Source organism: Canis lupus, chromosome 33 (assembly GCF_048164855.1).
Source record: "Canis lupus baileyi chromosome 33, mCanLup2.hap1, whole genome shotgun sequence".
Classification (NCBI taxonomy): domain Eukaryota; kingdom Metazoa; phylum Chordata; class Mammalia; order Carnivora; family Canidae; genus Canis; species Canis lupus.
In genome coordinates, this window is record NC_132870.1 from 33,173,380 (window position 1) to 33,194,044 (window position 20,665).

The 20,665-nt window shown below is 36.4% G+C and overlaps 1 protein-coding gene across 50 annotated transcripts in view; it reads left to right on the forward strand.

Annotated features, from left to right (window-relative positions):
- ANK2 (ankyrin 2) overlaps positions 1-20,665 on the forward strand; it is a 336,881-nt gene that overhangs the window by 276,418 nt on the left and 39,798 nt on the right. For 21 of the 50 annotated variants that reach the window (XM_072810352.1, XM_072810369.1, XM_072810379.1 and 18 more), the window contains 5 exons: positions 10,465-10,689; positions 13,274-13,428; positions 16,213-16,424; positions 16,547-16,751; positions 19,533-19,629. In XM_072810352.1, coding sequence (XP_072666453.1) covers positions 10,465-10,689; positions 13,274-13,428; positions 16,213-16,424; positions 16,547-16,751; positions 19,533-19,629 — 894 coding nt within the window. Of the gene's footprint in view, positions 1-3,980; positions 4,017-10,464; positions 10,690-12,180; positions 12,280-13,273; positions 13,429-16,212; positions 16,425-16,546; positions 16,752-19,532; positions 19,630-20,665 lie in introns of all 50 variants that reach the window. The other 29 variants (XM_072810346.1, XM_072810360.1, XM_072810344.1 and 26 more) reach the window with 3 other exon arrangements.

Consider the following 20,665-nt stretch of genomic DNA (forward strand, 5'->3'; position numbering starts at 1 on the left):
TTCATAGGCTGTTTGAAGTAGGGATATAACAAAAGGAAATTTCAATGCAACCAGTCAGGTTCCCAGTCACCTTCTAAAAGTCATCCAGATAATATGTAAATCATTACTTAAGAAATGCTGCCTGTTTGTATAAACTCAATAAAAAGTAGGACTTTGAGTTAATAGTTTTAAACATACTTATTCATAAGGTTTAACAATTCAATTATGCAGCAAATAATTTCCTTGAGTTTTAAATGATAACCCTCTTCACAATTCGTTTTTCTCTTATATTTTGGTAGTTTCAATTTGTATAGTAATTTTATTATTACATATGAACTTTAAAAATATTTTTCACTTAATCACTTTCATTTTCACTTAAAAACGCATTTTATCTGTGCAGTACTTTGATTTAAATTACTATCCCAAACTCCTTATGCATAATCCCTAGACCTATTTTGAGTGGTGGATCCTTCCTTATTCTTATTATTCTAAAATATTCTGTCAAGAAAAGCATTCAAAGATATTGTAGATAAAAACTTGGGAACTTTCAGTCTAACTGTCTACTACAGGCTCATAGAATATAAAATTAGTTATACAGATATTGAAAATAACTATAATATTCTTTTCCTTTTAAATAAGTGGAATCCAATTCCTGATGCAAAAGTCATTTCAAGGGAATAAAAACCAAATTAAAACCTCATCCAAATTTACTAACGTATTTTTTAGATATAAAGTGAGATAATTAAAATCTGACATCTCTCCATTATCCTAAAAGCATAATATTGCATTCTGCTACTAAAATTTTCCACAATTCTAAGAAGGAAAGAGGCTTGGACCTAGAGTATCAGAGAATTAAAGAGTCTGGAAACCTATAATAAAATATTTGAAGTCTATATCCAGCCTATAAGATGACAAAATTATTTTAGGCAACTGTGATTAACTTTCAATAGCCAAGTTTGTAAGAGTCAAAGTGTTAAGGTAATACTTCAGTTTTCAAAATAAATAATTGACTTTAAAAAAGGAATTTCTTAAAAAAAGTCTTTTAACTACGGAAGGGCAATAAAATACTCAGTTTAAGTACATCATTTACATACCAATCGTATAAACTAGATACATGCATAAGTAGTTCTAGTTGATTACTTATGATAAAACAAGATCATCCAGTGGTTAGAAGTTAACCACTAATTAAGATGAGAGTCTTTAAACTCTTGTTCCGTAATAAACTAAATTTTCTATGAACTTCAAACATGATCACTTGATTGTAAATAATTTTCCACTCTGGCTATAAATTAGAATTACCTCAGAGCTTTAAAAAAATATACCCAGACCCCACGCAAACCAATTACATCTGAATCTCTGTTGTTGGGGCCTTAACATGGGCATTTTTACAAGCACCAAAGGTCCAAATATGTGTGTTTTATGTATACTGTTAGAAAGAAACAACTTTGCCTAATAAAGCTTTGATTTTTAGGGGGAGATCTAGGTAATTAACATACATCTAGTTCTCTCTAATCCTTTTTAAAAAATTTCTTCCATTCACTTATTTGTTCTTCACACATTGTTAAATTCTACAAAGTACCAAACTTTGTGCCAGGTACTAAGGAAAGTAAGATCTAGCCCTTACCTTTAAGAACCTCTCTGTCATTGGAAGACAATCCATGGAAGAGAAATAACATGGTGGTTAAGAGTACGCTTTGGAGTCAGACCAATGAGAATTCAGATCCCGACTCTGACCCTCAATATGTGACACTGGTCAGGTTATATAAACTCTGAGTTTCAGTTTATCCATAAGATGAATGTTGTATTATGGACCCCACAGGGGAGCTTTATGGATTAAATGCTTCTTAAATAATTAACATTTTGCCTAGAAAGAATAAGTATTCAACCGCATACATCTTTCAAATCCTTCACAAATTCCAAATCAGTTAAGCAGAATGTATTCTGAATCCTCCAAATGACAATACCACTATAGTACAATTCATAATGGTAAGGTAATGTTTGACTTGATATTTTTATCAGGTAATCTGTCATCTAGTGAGGTCTCTAGAATTTGAAAACAATGCAACAGATGACTCTAATGGGATGAGTAATTACACTGAAAACATAATCATTTTGAGTGTCATGGTATTTAAAGCTACCATGATATTAAGGTATATGAGTCACTTTCATAATATCACATAATCTAATAATGATCTTTTTCATTTTATTCATTATACGTTAGTCACCTGTATAGTAGTTTTTATATCTATTATTAAGAAACTAAGGTTTTCTTTAATTAATAGGGAGAATTCTTGAGCTACTTCAAAATCTGCCCAGAATGTAATAAATAAATGATTTTTAGACAGAGGAGATAGCAAACCATTTTTTTAATGCACATGTCACTAATTTTGTGTATATTGTTCTGATTCCAAAAAGGGATTTTAGAGTAATAGAAGACACAGCTTCTACCACTAAGTATATTAGTAATGTTCTTTTGTTTTTCCAATGACTAATGTCCATGACTACAAAAGAGTAGGTATCGGTACTTTTAAAAATCTACTTTACCCAATATGTACAGCCAATATCAATCCTGTAAGCAAAAGAAAGGCTGACAGTAATATTTTTTGTTTTTGTTCTTTGGATTGTGTTACTGATTCAAAATTTAATCAGTAGTCATTTTTAGCATCCCAGCAATAATCATACCAACATAAGCTTGGGCAAGAATTTGAATTTTATAATTCTCCATTTCAGAAGTACATAATGAATTAACAAATGAAAGGCACAGTTTTTAGTAATAGTTTTGTGATTCATTTTAAATGTTATAATTTCAGTGGTATTACTTTTATAGTTCTTTAATGACAGCCAAGTATCAACAATTAAATGCCATTCCCTGATGTTTTGCTACAAAATATTATAGTAACTAGAAGTCGATAAAAAAGTGATCTGTCAAAGCATTCCTTTTTCATAAAAAACATGTTGACAATTTTGCTGTGAATCTAAAACTACTCTAAAAAATAAAATCAGTAAAAAAAAAAAAAGAAGTGAAGGCAATTAGCTCAAATAGTGGAATTTGACATTAGAAAGTCGAGACTGTTCCTCATTTGACAATATTAATATTTATCAAATACCTATATCAGTTAATTTAGTTATCTTGTTTCAAACACCCTAGTTTTTTTAAGGTACATGAAGGTAAATTCCTTTGGATGGAGAAAATTATTTTCTAAGTGGCAAAACAGCTGTTTTGTAAGGTTGGATTTCTGGTCCATTAAACATGTATCCTTTTGTATGTTGTCAGGTATTGAAAACACAAGTGAATCCTATGAAAACTTACAGAGGGTTTTGCAGAAGAGCAGACTCAGGTAGAGGCATGAAAGGATTGTAAAGTGAGATTAGACGATATTACCAGTGAGGACAGCAAACCACAAAGTAGGCAATGAAAGCCTTGAGAAAAGCACTCTGCACAGTTTTTTGTTACCTACTAGTAGGTAATTAACATTACCTGCTCTACCTTATAGTTGATGCTACTGTTTGTTGTTGAAGCTATTCTTTATATTGAGCCTTTTCTGTCTGCATTTTTGTAGTAGAAGCCCAAAAGGGCACTACCATTATTTTGAAAATATTAAAGTATGAGCGAAAAGTTTGGAGACAAACTATGTCCATCAAATCAAAGACTCTGTGACTGTCCTTATAGTGTCCCTTGATGTTTTGCAACTTCATGGACACTAAAACTTGGTTACATGACCTCCCCACAGCCAGTGTTGAATAAGGCTACAAATCCAAATCCGGATGTTTTATCATATCCCCAGTTCCCTCCACTGGGAGTCACTCTGAACCCCCATACCTTGCTCTTCTCTCCGCATTTGCATAGAGCTATATCTCATTTGTATTTCCATCTTTTTTTTCAATGAATAGTGTATTGGTGTATAAGTAATATATTTCAGTTGAAAGTCACTTCTGATTTCCTTCTTTATATTTCACTTTATCCATTCCTTCTCTGTGCTAAAGTATCTATTCTGTTGCAGCCGCTCCTCTCCATGTCTTGATCGTGACAACAGCAGGTGAACTTCTGCATAATTCCTTCTCTTAACATGTCGCCTCCCCCTCTGCCCCTTTCACCATCCCCTTCTGCATATACCCCATCTCAGGATGCTTTAGTGTGAAGGTACCTAGCCAGAGAGAGAGATTTATATTCTCCAAATTGTGGCCATTGCTGAAACTCTTTTCTCTATGGTGGAAAGAAAGTGGTTATTTTTTATTTCTTTGGAAAGCAGGCGGGGTTGCACCGAAATTAATGTAGACTTACTGCGAAAGCCTGTTTTGGCCGTAGATCTCCACGTCTCCATTTCTTTTGTGAGGAAAAAGTGCTACGTAGAGCTGAAGAATGTTATTTCCAACAATTATGCAAATTGGTTGAGCTATTTTAAAGTTATATTAAAGGTTATGATTTTAAGTGTTGCTTAGCGGGGTGTTTTTTTAAAGCTGTATTCTAGGTGAACCAAAGGCTGAAAGTTTATTAATAGTGCATTTCCTTGCTAGTACTGCTTTAAGTGCAACCTTTCGATATTTTGGAAATTGTGCTATAGGATGATTCCAGTCAGTGTTCTAAAAATATCCATTGTTCTTTATTATTTCAGTGTGGTTATTTTTAAAGGTTCTTATCAGACTGCTGATGATAGCATTTTTAATATACAGTCATCCACCATGATACTACAGATTGTCTACAAATAAGACAATTTTAATTTTCCAATTTTGGGAATTCTATATCCATCCTTTCACTTTTTCTGAAACACACGCTAAATATTATGTTTCTGTACATGAACATATAATTAATTGGTGATTTTAGCAAATTAGAGCCAATTTTTTCAAAGATATTTTCCATCAGTTTTTCAGTCTATGGAATTTTGAGGATGAGGAAGAAATTAAGAGGAGAAAATTACAGATGAGAAAGCGCTCATGATGTTGTTTTCTCACATAAGCCCAGAAACCAGATTTAATTTAAGGGCCTCTTGCTATGTATGTGTGGATCACTGAAGCACCCTGATGACTTTTTTTTTTTTTTTTCCTATTTTCACCCAATAACTAACTGAATGCTATAATCTCCTCCTTCTCCCCACCCCATGGTCCCGGATGAATTAAAAAGTAAACCTAAGGATTAGTAACTTTTGGGGTGGAGGATGTAGTCCTCAAAAGACCAGAATCATTGTTTTCTGCTGCCTCCTCTGAAGCATGTACCTGTTTAGCTAATCAAATTGTGTATTTGCAGGCAAATCATCTGCATAATAATGGTGGACTGCTTTTGCTTTTATTCTTTTTAAATTGTGATAACATTGTATCTCACAATTTAGAAAACTTCAATGAGAATTTCTATTTTGCATGATTGCTGAATTTCATTTGGAGAGTAAGATATGCAATTCCAGCTGAGTATATTCTGTGATCAATTTTGTCTGTACAGTCTTCAGTGTTTAGTGTACTGTGCGTACCCATTTTCTCCAAAACTGTTTGTGGAGTGTTTTAACCATACAGCAAAAATAATATATATTTCTTGGAGTAAAAGCAGTTTATTTTCCAAATAAAAATTCTAACAGAGCATCTGACAGTCATGAAACATTTCAGGAGGTTTCATAGCCTTAGTTAACAGGAAATGGTATAGAGAATTTTAACACCAGATAGCCATAGAGTTTATTTAGCTGAAGCCTCTCGTTTTATGGATGAAAAAACTAAAACTTGAATACATGAAGTGACTTGTGTGAGATTACAACAATAATTCTAGACAGAGATAGATTTAATGATAGATGGGACCTAGTAATAGTGCTTTTGTAGTTTATTTAAATAGTGAAGTTCATAAACTAGTAAAAAAACACCTCCACCCTCGTATTAAACCGTGTTAGCAAAGTCCCCAGTTCATTTAAGGTATTTGATAAAAATCAGTTTCTCTGTTTTTAGGTATTGTATTGTACCATAAATTTTAAGACATTCAAGATACATAAAATTATATGGGCGTAGCGAAAGGAAAATGATGGGAACAAGCATTCATTGAATTCTAAATGCTTTACCCACACAGGATTTAATCCTCACTACACCCTCAGTGGTAATGGTAGGATTGTCCCTAACTGACAGACTAGGCTTCAGTCTTAAAGCTCGCAAACAGCAGAGCTGAGCTTCAGGCTGTACATCTACCGTCTCCTCTGTACATATTTAAATATATGCTTTTACTTTAACTCCTTTTGTTTCCAAATGTTTACAGGTTTATTTTGTCCCATTTTTATATCCTGAAAATATGGGAAAATCATATTTATTTAATCAACTCTAGTATGTGAGCTGATTCATCTTATGACTCATAGCTTCCAGCCTTTCACTTTTTCCTGTGGTACAAAACAGTAAATGGTCTCTTAGAGTCTGTTTTTTACATTGCAGAATAACTTTACTAATTCTACCACATACCCAAATAGTGAAACCTTCTGACATTTGGGTATTTTTAATAAATATACACTTACCCAATTGTATATTATAAACTATTGGGATTAAGTAGCATGTTTTATCTAAAAGACTTTTTCATCAGCACTTGAGTCATCATTTCTCTTATTTGAAGAAAAGACTTATTTTATTGTACAATTCTGCATAGTCAGCTTTTCTGTTCTACAATTACATTATTAGAATCTGATTTCTTTAGAATATTTATAAACATTTGTATTTATTTTGACTACTAATATTCAGTTCTTTCATGTCTTTTTTTTTAAAGATTTTATTTATTTATTTATTTATTTATTTATTTATTTATTTATTTATTCATGAGAGAGAGAGAGGCTGAGACACCGGCAGAGGGAGAAGCAGGCTCCATGCAAGGAGCCTGATGTGGGACTTGATCCTGGGTCCCCAGGATCACACCCTGGGCTGCAGGCAGCGCTAAACCACTACACCATGCCACCGCCACCAGGACTGCCCAGTTCTTTGATGTCTTCTAGCCTTTGTTTCTTTCTTGACCTCTTTTTGTTTTGCTTTCCTCTCAATTCTCCTCAATTCTCTGACTCTCTCCCTCTCCCTCCCCTCGCTTTCTTCCAACCTTCCTCCCCCAGCTACTCCCCCTTCCGTTTTGGCTAAAGACAATCCTCCCCCAACCCACCCCCCCACCAGAATTTGTCACTTTTGTTAGTCTCTTAGTTCCTTCAGTTAGTTGAGACAGATACAAAGACTTGTTTTCTTTGGAAATGTAATTCTTCTTTTCTCTGAATTACGCATATTGGCACCTTACTTTTCCCAATTTGCTGTGGTTGGGTGCCGTACATAAGTATTACTTTCCAGATCTAGAGGATGTTGAGACACTTAGAGTTAAATGTATCTCCTTGCAAATTCAGTCTTTAAGTTCTTTCCTTTTGATTTCCCAATCTCAGTCTTTCTTCATGGAATTTTCACTCCTAATAAAATTATTTCCTTTGTTACATTCAAACTCTTGATTTTTGATTACTCCCATTTTCTACTAATCACCTATCAGGGGAAATAAATATATCCAGTCTCTTATTTGGGAGCAGAAAAAGATCTGTAGAAGAATATTTGACATTGAGTATAGTCTTTCCCAACTATTTTGCTATTTTATGAGCTGAAATATCAGAATGTAGTAATTTGAATAAGTTCTAACTGGATTGGTTGTCCAGAGACCAAACAATAAAATTACCTTCAATTTTGCTGCCTTATCTCTTTATTAGATAATTATATACAACTTCTTACAACCTGCTCTTTTCTGTCTTCCATCCATTCACATACTCAACAATTGTTTGACTGCCTACTATGTACTCCATCTACATTGTGCTAGGCACCAGGGGAACATAGGAAAAACAAGATCACTGCCAATAGGGTACTTACATGGTTCTTGTATGTGGTTATAATTCCTTTCTTATTGACCAGGAAATGAAATGATTCTGAGTAAGCAAAACCATCCTGTGAAACCTAGGGCTTAGACATGAGCTTTTTGGCAGGAGCAATTATGGTTTTACTTTAAGTATCCTCAGTTCCAAGCAGGGCAGGTGGCATTTAATAGGACGGTAACAAACATTGCCTGTTTCTCATGCATGGAAATGGAAACTATGGAGTAAATGAGAGCAAAAGAGAATTTCAAAAGGAACAATCAATGACACAAAATTAGAGAAAGTAATCAACCATGTAGTTATTGAAACACTATTATAACTAATAACATAGCTACTGTAATTAACTTTTTTAAGAAGATGCACTACTAGAAGACATTCTATGTGTTTTTCTAGTTGGAGACATTTTATAGGTCATAAGTCATTACTAGAGTAAATATAGTGGAAACGTAATAGCATGTAACGTGTGCTGATTTCCTGAGTGCCTTCAAAAGGTATAAAAGATTGGTAATATTGACTGGATGTATTATAATAATTTCTTAAGAGTTTGAGTCCCTGTTCCATTCCTCAGTGGTGACAGTAATCAAAAGATGAAAAAAAAAATTAGGGAAAATCAGAAATATCGCAATGCATTTGGAATAGCCCTAGTTCAAACTTGCCCCTAGTTGCCCCTAGTTTTTATAAAAATTGGCATTAATAGCATAAATAAAAATAAATAAAATGGAGTAGAAACTTTTGTATTCATCTAGAGGTGTTTTCAGTTTTTTTCATTCTTTTAAAATAGTACATTTTAAAAAGCAAATAGAAAAGAACTTTTTTTTTTTTTTAAGAATTCATACTTAGGCTAGTAATAAGAAAAGCAGCCAACATTTTTTCATTGTGTTTTAAGACCAGGAACATCCATTCTTGAGTACTGACCAATTGATGATACTCCCCAGTTTTTGCCCTCTACTAAAAACTTAGAGGGCTGGGTGTGAAAGGTAGTTCTAGGCTGGCTCCTGCATGTCATGGGAAGGATGGTGACGGCTCTTCTCGTGGACTCATTCTGCATGACGTGCTTCAGACAGGCACTCCAGGCTTCCTCGCATCCATTTTTATTACTAGCAACAGGATTTCTGTTTAATAGCATGCTTAATGAGTTCTGTGTTCTGCTATGAAGAAGTTGCTAACATATTTTTCATCACTTGTCTAAAAAATAACATCAATGTATTGCATTCTATCCTATAACTTACTTTGATAAAATATCTTTCAAATGTTTTAAATGTTGTCATGGATGCACTATCTAGACGTGGTGAATCTGGTGTAGTTCTGTGCTAGTTAAATTATAAGTAGATCCATAATACACCTGTATGTTGCTTTCCTCTTTGTTTTGGTATATAAAATCTTGCAAATGCGATGAAAATTGGGAAAGATAGTAAGTAATGTAATCTGTATAAGGGTGTACACACTGTTCGTTGGTGTCTTTGTGTATATGTGACCAACACTGGGGTTGTCTGGTTTAATTTTTGCTCTTTGAGGAAGTGAGTGCCTCCAAGACTTTAATGAGTGTTAGGACTATCAGAGTGACAAGAATTCAAACTAATCTGTATCAGGATCCATTTAGACCATCCCACAGGAAATAACACTAAAGTTAAAACTAATCTTTCTCTTGGTACACTTAAAATGGTCACTTGGATTTTCGTGATTTTCGTTCTTTTATGCATGAACAATTAATTCAGCAGTAGAAGAGCAAAAATAATAGAAGACTTTACATTTCTAAATTTTTTTAGTTGTGATTTTCCACTACAGTTTCCTATAATTTGGGGAAAATCATGAAGCACAGACCTTTTCCATCCTCATGAACCCAGGGTTTCTCACTTCAAAACACAGAATAGAAGGGATTTATGATCTTATTTTCTGACCACCCCATCTTTGCTTCAGTTAGACCAGTACAGCAGAGAGATTCCTACTTAACAGCTGAAAAAGTGAATGTCAACCAATAAATTGAGTCTATCCAAAGCATTTAATTTTTTGCTTTTCCTTCTCCGTTAGAATGCGATAAATTAAAAACCTGCATCCTGGGTAAGATAATGTTGGAGGAGGATGCATGTACATGGGTTTGATCTTGGGAGAAGGCCTATGAATCTTTTTTTAAGTCATAGAATTATATTAAAATGGGCTGGACAAGTTGTAATTTTGAAAAGTCAGGTCGGATTAACTTAGAAAAACTGCAATTTGGTCTTTTCTTTCTATTCTGTCCTTACATTATTTCAAGATGTGGATTTTTCAGGACTCCTCTAGACAGAAGCAGAAGCAGAAGCAGAAGTCATTGCATTTATAACAAAAGAAGACTCATCAGTGTTCATCATATAATTCCACTTTCTAAGCCAATTAGATTTCTAATTTACAGTTTGTATATATCACCATTGTCAACAAAAATCAGCAGAATTCTTTAGTCACAGATCAAAATAATACAAAAACTAAAACAATGACCAAACAGAAATAGAGGCATTAGCATAAAGTAAAATAACTTTTAAGGACAAATATTTTGCCACGGTGTGAATGAATTTTAAAAAGAACAAAGCATTATGAAAGCAAACTAACTTGACAAAACTTGTTTATCTTCTTCCAGTATTTCAAAATGCAGCTAATCTTCTATTTTAATTTTTAGTTTCCTGGTTAGTTTTATGGTGGATGCTCGAGGTGGTGCTATGCGAGGATGCAGACACAATGGGCTCCGTATCATTATTCCACCTCGGAAATGTACTGCCCCAACTCGAGTCACCTGCCGTCTGGTCAAACGCCATAGACTGGCGACAATGCCTCCAATGGTGGAAGGAGAAGGCCTGGCCAGTCGCCTGATCGAAGTTGGACCTTCTGGTGCTCAGTTCCTTGGGTAAGGGTTTCTGATAAACCTCCACTTAGTCACGGATGAGCTTGTGTCCTCTACATGAAATCACTAGGATGGAATGGAAAAAGGTACGTCATGACGTTGTGAAAGAAGATTGGCCCCTGTGAAATTATTTAAAAATTGGAAGTAGCACCACAGTGTTTGACTCCAGTCACAAACCTCTTATTCTAAGGCATTCATGAGTTTGATATTCAGGTGAATTATTATTCCTTCTCTTTGGATGTGACAATAGCTGCTAGACTTCCAATGTGAATAACCACATTTTAGCCAATGGTAGGTATTTTTTTTTTAATCCTGAGACTCACATGGTAAAGTCATAAAGAAGAAGTAGTACTCTATTACAAACATAAATTTAAAGTCTGTGTAGTTACAGAACAGAGTGATTATCTTTGGAAAGCAGAGTTAACTTTATAGGATACCCAAAAATTCACTCCATGTGATTTGTCTTTTCTGCTATCAAAATTGCTATCTTGAGTCTGAAAATTACACCGGCAGTCCCTTTAGTTGTAGTTTTCATAAGACGACAAAATCAAGACCACTTTTGCCATGTTCATTTTAGCAATTTTGAGCAGAAATTAGCATTTCTTCCTTCCTCTGGTTGTACAGCTGCTATTATATATGAAGTGGTGTCTCAACATGCCAAGAAATGACTACCACTGAAAACTGAAAAAAGGATGAAGCTTTGGAGGGGGACAAGTTTCAAAATATTTTGAAACAAATCATTTGTATTTAAGTCTTGTCATAACAAGTCTTTGTGCTCAAAAATTGGGAGAAAAATGCTGTTAATCATGAACTCTTTGCTTTGCTAGTGTTGTTTGGGGGAGAGGATTTGCTTTAGAACTTGGAGAAATGTTCTAAAGCCTTGTAATTTGGAGCAAATTATTAACAGGTTGCTGCAAATTATGTTCACACCTGAAAAGGGTTGTCTGTATCCCCCAGTTATAGAAGCCACCTCCCTTGTCCTCCTTAAATGGCCAGAGATTTAGGAGGAGCCTGTGAAGTTCTGGGTTGCATCAGAAATGCCATTATGGTTGGAATAATTCCCCAATGACCCCTTTCACATTTTGTACCAGGCCCTTGTGCTCAGGTAGTTTTAGGCTTTTTAATAAACTTCACATCTGTTGAGGAATATCCCTGAAAACATCTGGCCTCTCTACAGAGTTTTTATTATATTCCCAACAGCTTTGTCTTTCCTGTGGAGCATATTTTTTTGTTGTTTATTTTTCGGCTCATGCCCTGGCAGTGAACCTAAGTAGGGACAGATTCCACATCTAAGGGTCTCCTTCCATGCGCCTCCATTGTACACTCTGGGTCTCGGTTCCTTACTCTTTGTGACCAATGGAGGGGACAGAACCAAGCGCAGTGTGAAACCAGATTTCACCCTGTTGATCAGCCGGTGACGCTGGGGTTCTGTGGAGAACAATACCTGAAGCTTACTTATGTTCTTTCTTTCACTGCTGCTTTGGATGTACTCAGTAAACTTCACCTGCCAACGGCTCCTCCCCCACTTAATGAGGGAGAAAGTTTGGTCAGCCGCATCCTTCAGCTGGGGCCTCCTGGAACCAAATTCCTTGGGTAGGAGTGACTTAAAACAAATTGATGGCTGCTGGCCCCCATTCTTCTCCTTCTTCTGCAATATGATTTCTCTTTTTGTCATTGTGCCCATGACATGTCCCTCCCTATGATTTAAATTCTGTATAACCTATCTTTAGTGGACCATTTCTGACCCTTGTGGTATGTGACTTTTATTTTCGAGTGATGTTTTTTATATCTTTTCCCTTAAAGTGCTGTGATCTTCATTTTCGTTTAAAGCATGAGATCTGCCTAGTTGTACTATGTGCTAGTTATGATGTTGTTATGATAAATTTGAAGTCTGTATCAAAGCAACCTGGACTGAAAAATCCAAAGCCTCTGTAAATTTTGAAAGTGAATGCGACCTGAAAATGTCAGGGCAGTGCATGTTCCAGATCCTGAGCTAATAGGCATGGGACATAGCCGGGCTGTCTATTGAGGTGCTGCTCAGCCACCTGTGGCCACGCTGTGTACACATGCCTATTGTTCCCTTGAATGAAAAAAAAAAAAGGCAAAAACCATGAGTGCATGTCTCCTTAGTTCCCAAGTAGCTAACTTTTCTGACATCTTTTCATTTACAACACATCAAATTATGCAACATACAAGCCATGTTCCTTCTTAAACCATTTTGTCATTTGCACCTTGTAGAAAATGTTTTAGGAGATTGGCACACCTCATGGATATGCATGTACGTTTATTTTGGTTAAATGTGTTATACTTAACATTTATCAAAGGAGAAGTTCCAGAATGCCACATGCACTCATAGGGAAACTTTATTTGGCTTAAGGTAGCAGCATGTCCCTAAGGATGGTGCCCCAAGGTGGAGTGCTATTGCGTGACCATCTGCTAGCCGATGGGCTCCGGAGGACAGCCCACAATGCCCCTGTCCCGAGAAAGAGAATGATTCCAGGTCACTTTGCAACAGACAGAGTCATGGTGCTTGTCTTGCTATTGGTTAGCTCTTGTCCACACTAAGCACTCTACCTTACTATGTCAGGCCTGTGATCGTGGAGATCCCTCATTTTGCTGCTCTTCGAGGAAAGGAAAGGGAACTGGTGGTCCTGCGCAGTGAGAATGGGGACAGCTGGAAAGAGCATTATTGTGAATACACTGAAGACGAATTGAATGAAATCCTTAATGGCATGGATGAAGGTACTTCATAGTAAGGGTTTTAAAAGGATTCTGAAATGGAAGCACTAAAATGATGTATTTCTTTCTTATGACCTCCGGGTGTGTGGGTGGGGGGTGGGTTTGGGTATGGGTGTTCTTGGTGTCATTTTATCATGGCAAGTATTTTTTTTTTTTGTTTTTTATTTATGATAGTGACACAGAGAGAGAGAGAGAGAGAGAGAGAGAGAGAGAGGCAGAGACACAGGCAGAGGGAGAAGCAGGCTCCATGCACCAGGAGCCTGACGTGGGATTCAATCCCGGGTCTCCAGGATCGTGCCTTGGGCCAAAGGCAGGCGCCAAACCGCTGCGCCACCCAGGGATCCCTTTTTTTTTTTTTTTTTTGTATTTTGGTATTTTCCAGTGGTCTGTATGCTCCAGGGTTGGAATGTATGATATATTTATATATCTGTTATATTCAAGAAAATAAAACCCTTCCAATAGTAAATATCTCATTTTAATAAGGAGGCATAGCACATCTCTATCTTTAGTGTAAACTTTTCAAACCTAAGACGCGAGACCAAATAGATTTTGCTGTTTAGGCTACAAAATGAACTGATACTGGATAATAAATCCATGATTTTTTAAAAATGCTGAACAGGAAAATTTAGATATTTAAGAAAGACACTGATAAAAAGTGGTAGGCTTTTTTTTTTTTTAATTGGGGAACTTACATATATACCTGTAACTAGTGCATTATAGGATAATATGATTTCTTCTTTTAACTTGCTATTACTAAGGAGATAGGAAAATTAAGTTCACTCAAACTTCTACATATAATTAAAGTAAGGAGTTGCCAGGGTAGAATTTCGTTCTACACACCTACACATAGAGTTAAGGAATTCATTGTTCTCATTAGGGCTTTGATATCTGTAAATCCCAAATCCATCTTGGACCATCTAGCCACAAGTTGAAATATCTCAGTGTGACTGGAGGGGATTGGCTCATTCTCTGGCCTCCTTAGGCTGCACAAAAACAAAGACTCAGTCCTAATAACGGGACATGTGTTCACTTTAAGGAACCACGCAAATAGGGCATGATCTTTTCTTAAGTGCCAAGAGCATACCAAATTTTGTACAGAACCGGACTTACAGCTGTATGTGAACATTTGTCATGTTCACCAGTCTTGCAGACTACTGCCCGTAGCCTTGGGTGTGGCTCTCAGAGAGTAAGGCTGGCTGGGCAACAGCTGCTTTAGTCTTTCTGCATCCTGCTGAGGTGGAATAAGAATAGAGTCCAGGCTTACCCTGTGCAAGGAGGTAGAAGGAAAAAGAAATTATGCCCTCTAGATACATAGGTCAGTATTTTTCCAAGCAAGATAAAAAGATCAGGATTCTCCTGATAAAGCTTGTTTCATGCAATATTTAGCTGCTTTTACTTCTTGAAGCCATTTCTTTTGCCTACATTTAGGTTTAGGATATTTTCCTCTGAGATATTTACCTGTCATTAACACCGCCATGAGCACTGGCATCTTGACCTGGAATGAGGACTCCTATAACTCTATGTGTATAAAGCCTATTGTAAAACAAAGAATCAGAGTTTTGTATTTTTTATGTTCTCTATCCTTGGAAATACAGTCTTTTGTGAGTATGTGCTGGTGCTTGCCAGTGCATCAGTTTTCAGTTATGTATGATCACATCCTGGGACTTCTGGCTTTTGCTATATCTAGTTATATTCAATTGTCAAGAAAAAGGGTAGTTGCTGTTCTTGCCTCTAGAATGGATTGCAAATGGTTTCTGAAGATAAATAACTTTCCATAATCCCTAAAAATTCAGTGATCCCCTTAGTGCAAATTTTCTACATTTTAAGCCAGTCTGATTTTTTATTTGCCCTACATAGCTACACTAATGCAATTTACAAAGAGCCCATTATCCTGTCTTCCTGATAGTAGATGATATGTTTGGTAAGTTAATGGTTTCAGGGGAATACTCAAACCCTGAATTCATAATCACTGATTTTTTTAAAAAGATTTTATTTATTTATTCATGAGAGAGACACACACAGAGAGAGAGAGAGGCAGAGACACAGGCAGAGGGAGAAGCAGACTCCATGCAGAGAGCCCGACGTGGGACTCGATCCCAGGATCCCAGGATCACCCCCTGGGCTGAAGGTAGTGCTAAACCGCTGAGCCACTCAGGGATCCCATGATTTTTTTTTTTTTATATATGACTGTTTCAGAGACAATTATGTCACTATAATAAACACACAGACACAAACCTTACCCTTAGAAGACAAATTTTCTTCCTGCACTATGGCCCTGAGGACTGAAAGGGCCATATTTCTTCCTCAAACCACAATAACTGGTTTTTGAGCTAACTTTGAAATTCATGAAGAGAAGGAGTCCATAAACAATTTCCTCTCTATCACGTGAACCAAGAATAGAACAGGTTCATTTCCATTCCAGATTTGCCCTCCAAACCCCTCATTTACAAAGGCAGCCAGTCTTGCAGCACTGCATCTGGAACTGGAGGCTTTCCTTTCACAGTGCCCTGAAAAGTTTTTAGTGTCCACAAAGAAATAAAATGTGCAGACTAATTGCTGGTAGGTCTTGAAAGACTGCGGGTTTTTTTGTTTTTGTTTTTGTTTTTGTTTTTTTCCTGGTGTTGTCAGGATAGGATGTCTTTTTAAATTTTCCTATTACTTTAAAAAAAAAAAAAAAGGTGTTTTGTTCCCACACTTGTTTACTATTAACCTCCGCCATGGAGTTTGCTAGAATGCTTTTGGAAGGAAACCCTTTGCTGTATGAAGATGGGTCATTTCTTGTCTCAGTGCTGGATAGCCCGGAAGACCTAGAAAAGAAGCGAATATGCCGCATCATCACCCGTGACTTCCCACAATACTTTGCAGTAGTGTCTCGCATCAAACAGGACAGCAACCTGATTGGCCCAGAGGGAGGCGTGCTGAGCAGCACGGTGGCCCCCCAGGTACAAGCCGTCTTCCCAGAGGGGGCACTAACCAAGAGGATCCGTGTAGGCCTCCAGGTATGCCCTCGTTGGATGCAAGTTAACCTAACATGGGTGTAATGATTAGAAATCAGCTTTTCAAATAAATATATTGATGTAAATATAGATATGCTGTTTAACATTTTTTTTTCTTTGAAAAGGCTCAACCTATGCACAGTGAGCTGGTTAAGAAGATTCTAGGCAACAAAGCTACCTTCAGCCCGATAGTCACTTTGGAACCTAGAAGAAGAAAATTCCACAAACCAATTACCATGACCATTCCTGTCCCAAAGGCTTCAAGTGATGTCATGTTGAATGGTTTTGGGGGGGATGCACCAACCTTAAGATTACTATGCAGCATAACAGGTGAGTCACATGTGACTGTGCTAGTAGAAAGTTCTGAAGGAAGAAACATAGGTTACTGTAAATATTAAATTATCTTTGTCATCAGATACCTGTGAGGTTATATATTCATTCAGGAAAAAACTTCTAATTAGGGAAGTGAAAGGTGAAAGGAAATGAACTAATACTTATAAAATACAGCCTGTATGCCCTACTTCTAGACCCTTTATATGCGCTGTCACTTCAGCCTTTACAGTGGCCCTGTAAAGAAATGTTAACCCTATTTACTGAAAAGGAAGTCAAGGCTGAGAAGTTCTAGAACTTACTTGAAATCATACCATAAATATTTGGCAGAGTTGGAATTCAAACCCAAATTTACATACCTCAAAGCCTAAGTTTTAAGCCTTCACTGAAGACTTCATCTTAATATGAAATCTTTTATGAAAAATAAATAGCATATTGGATTATTATATCCAGTTCAAACTTCTGTCTAGGAATTGTTTTGCCTTTATCATTGATCTTGGAAAAACAATGTAAAGATTATTAATGATTAACTGAATTTTGGTCTTTTCAATTGGAAGTTGTAATGGCTTTCAGACAACTACCACATTCCAGAAAGACATTACTGGAGCATTGTTTTTTTTTCTTTCTTCTCAATAATACCACCACAAATGGTATTATTGGTGAGAGGAAAAAAAATAATAAATGGTGAGAGGAAAAAATCCACAGATAACTTGTGTTAGTACTACATCATTGACCTAATAATTTCCCTCTTTAATTTTTTTTTTTTAAAGATTTTATTTATTTATTTATGATAGTCACAGAGAGAGAGAGAGGCAGAGACACAGGCAGAGGGAGAAGCAGGCTCCATGCAGGGAGCCCGACGTGGGATTCGATCCCGGGTCTCCAGGATCGCGCCCTGGGCCAAAGGCAGGCGCCAAACCGCTGCGCCACCCAGGGATCCCTAATTTCCCTCTTTAACAATAACTATGTGGGGATGCCTGGGTGGCTCATCAGTTAAACGTCTGCCTTCGGCTCAGGGTGTGATCCTGGAGTCCCAGGATCAAGTCCCACATCGGGCTCCCTGCATGGAGCCTGCTTCTCCCTCTGCCTATTTCTCTGCCTCTCTCTCTCTGTCTCCCATGAATAAATAAATAAAATATTAAAAAAAAAACCAACTATGTGGTGTTGGCATTCAGTAAATATTTATATTGTTGTCAATAGGAATAATCACCATCCCTGTTGTTTAGGTATTGTTAGAAGTTTTTTTCATTTCTCTTCCATATTGAAAGGAATGTTCACTTTTATTTTGTTCTCTAATTCTCCCTTCTTCTTAGTGTTTTTCTTTTGTGTGTGTGTGCTTATGATAGGAGACCACTGACATTTTACCCCATAAGTTTAATAATATGATGAAATTTTAAAACACATGGACTACAATGAGTATAGAAGGAAATCTTATGCTTCACTTATGATCCCTTTCTCAATTACCCATTTCTGATTGTTACCAGCATCTCTGGGTGTCATTCCCAAACTTTTTGTTTCATGGGTACACAACCTTTCTATAATGTGCAACATAATTGCATGGGACCAAAAGGACACTGAAAACTGTGGCACACCCTGCCCTTTAGATGATCAAATGAGGATACCACCTGGGCCTAGGCACCATCTAATATAGTTATTCTAGCCATAGATCTTCAGACGGGTTTGTACTAAACAATTTCTTAAACTTATTTGTTAATTTAAAAAAGTATGTTAACCAGAGTGTTTGGATTTTGGGGTTTTGCTCTGTTTTATGGTTCTGCTAAGAATTCCTATATTAGAGGCCGACTAGAATAAGTTTCCATGAACTTTCTTTGATAACTCAGTTCCTTCTTTAAGGAATTTTAGAGTCACAATTTTCTTCATCTCAAACATACATTCCTCCTACAGTGCTTTAAGACTGTTATATCCTGATCTATGCCAGCATAATTTCCCAGTAGAATGAAAGTCCACATCAGCCTTCATGGTGATCTTTCTGTGTCCAGAGGCCATGCCTCAGCACTCATTCATTTATTCATTCACCATGCAGTATTATTGAGCTCTTAATATTTTCCAAGCATTTTTTTTGCCAACCTTGAACTGCAAGTTGGGAAGAAATTTTATTTCTTTAAAATAATTCCATGAAATATGAAGTTCAGGAACAAAAGAATATTTAGATTTTTTCTTATTTTAACAAAGTATTCAGCTCCTTGGCTGATCGAAGTAGCTTTCAAAATCATCAGCTGTTACAATTTAAAATGATCTTCAAAGCCTAGCAATTACAATAAAAACTTCAGAATATCAGTCAGATCTTAACCATAGAGAACAAACTGAGGATTACTGGAGGGGAGGTGGGTGGGGGGATGGGCTAGATGAGTGATAGGGATTAAGGAGGGCACTTGTTGTGCTGAGCACTGGGTGTTCTATGTAAGTGATGCATCACTAAATTCTACACCTGAAACTAATACTACACTATATGTTAGTTTTCTAGAATATAAATAAAAACTTGAAATGTAAAAAAAAAAAAAGAATGGAACACTTAGTAAACAATTTGAGGCAGTTGTTCAAATAACCTCCCTTAAATTTCCTTGAAAGGTAGTGTCTACTGTTTGTTTTCAGCGTACCATTTTTTAGCATATGGTTTTTAGACCTGTTGTTTCCAATATGTCATGTTGAGGAGTGGGTGTGAGTCTATGAGTGGATACAGCCAGAACCACAAAGACTTTATTTTACAATTCAAAGTCTGGAGTTTTGCCTGATTTTTTTTAAACAATCATATTATTTCAGGTGGAACCACCCCAGCACAATGGGAAGACATTACAGGAACTACGCCTTTAACATTTGTCAATGAATGTGTTTCCTTTACAACTAATGTGTCTGCCAGGTATGTTATGCAGCCCAGGGTAGCCCACTGTGAGATTGCTCCTCCTCACTGTCTTGTTTTGTTTCTTACATTCTTTAAGAGTGAAGCTTTTTGGCTTGCTTTTAAACATGATCTGCATTTACTTTCATATTTTAAGCTAAATCTGCCAGCAAATATAATAGTGATGATACAATAACAAAGGGCAATCAGGTCAGATTAAAATCTAAGAGAAATAAATGATTGTGACCCTGCCTCTGGTCTTTGCTGGCACCAGCTGATTTTTCCAGTCCCAAAGGTCTTGGGAAAGATAAATTTCCTGCTGTCAAAAAATAGACTGAACTACTTTTTCTCCAACAGAATAATAAAAACACAAAGCCCACTGTGGCTTGCTTAAATGATTTAGAGGTTTCAGTGACTCTTAGCATTCTAATGCATTTACATATTTGATTTACATATCACACATCTTTTAAAATCTGTAGCTATCTAGTTTTCTGTCCTGCACACACTAACTCAGTTGATTACTATTAGTTTCCTTTTGCATAGGGATTAAGGGATTGCTAAGCATTTTCCCATTTATTTGATTACTACAACTACTGTGTGCTTCAATAGGAAAGGAAGTATTGTGTCCATTTTACAGATGAGAAAACTAAAGTCAAGAGTGGTTAAAACTTAAATTTCTACTCAAGGGGGAAAAGAAAAAATAGAAATTCATGAATAATTTAGTAATGGCGCATGACATACTTGGGTGTGGTGGCATGTGTTTATAGTTTCTACCACTCAGGCTCAACTACCTAGTCTTGGGTTCTGTGGGCCATTATGTTCTACCACTCAGGCATCTACATTCTAATGCAAGACAATGGGACATTTTGAATGAGAGGTACACCAGAGGTACTAAAGAATTCAGCAGAGGGCATTTGCATCAGAATAAGAGAATGTCCAAGAAGAGGTGACTCATGAGACAAGTAGGAACCTTACAGGTAGATAAAAGTGGAAGACAGAGTAACATGAACAAAGATACCAAGACAGAATGCAGAAGGGTACTGGGGGAGAGCAACAG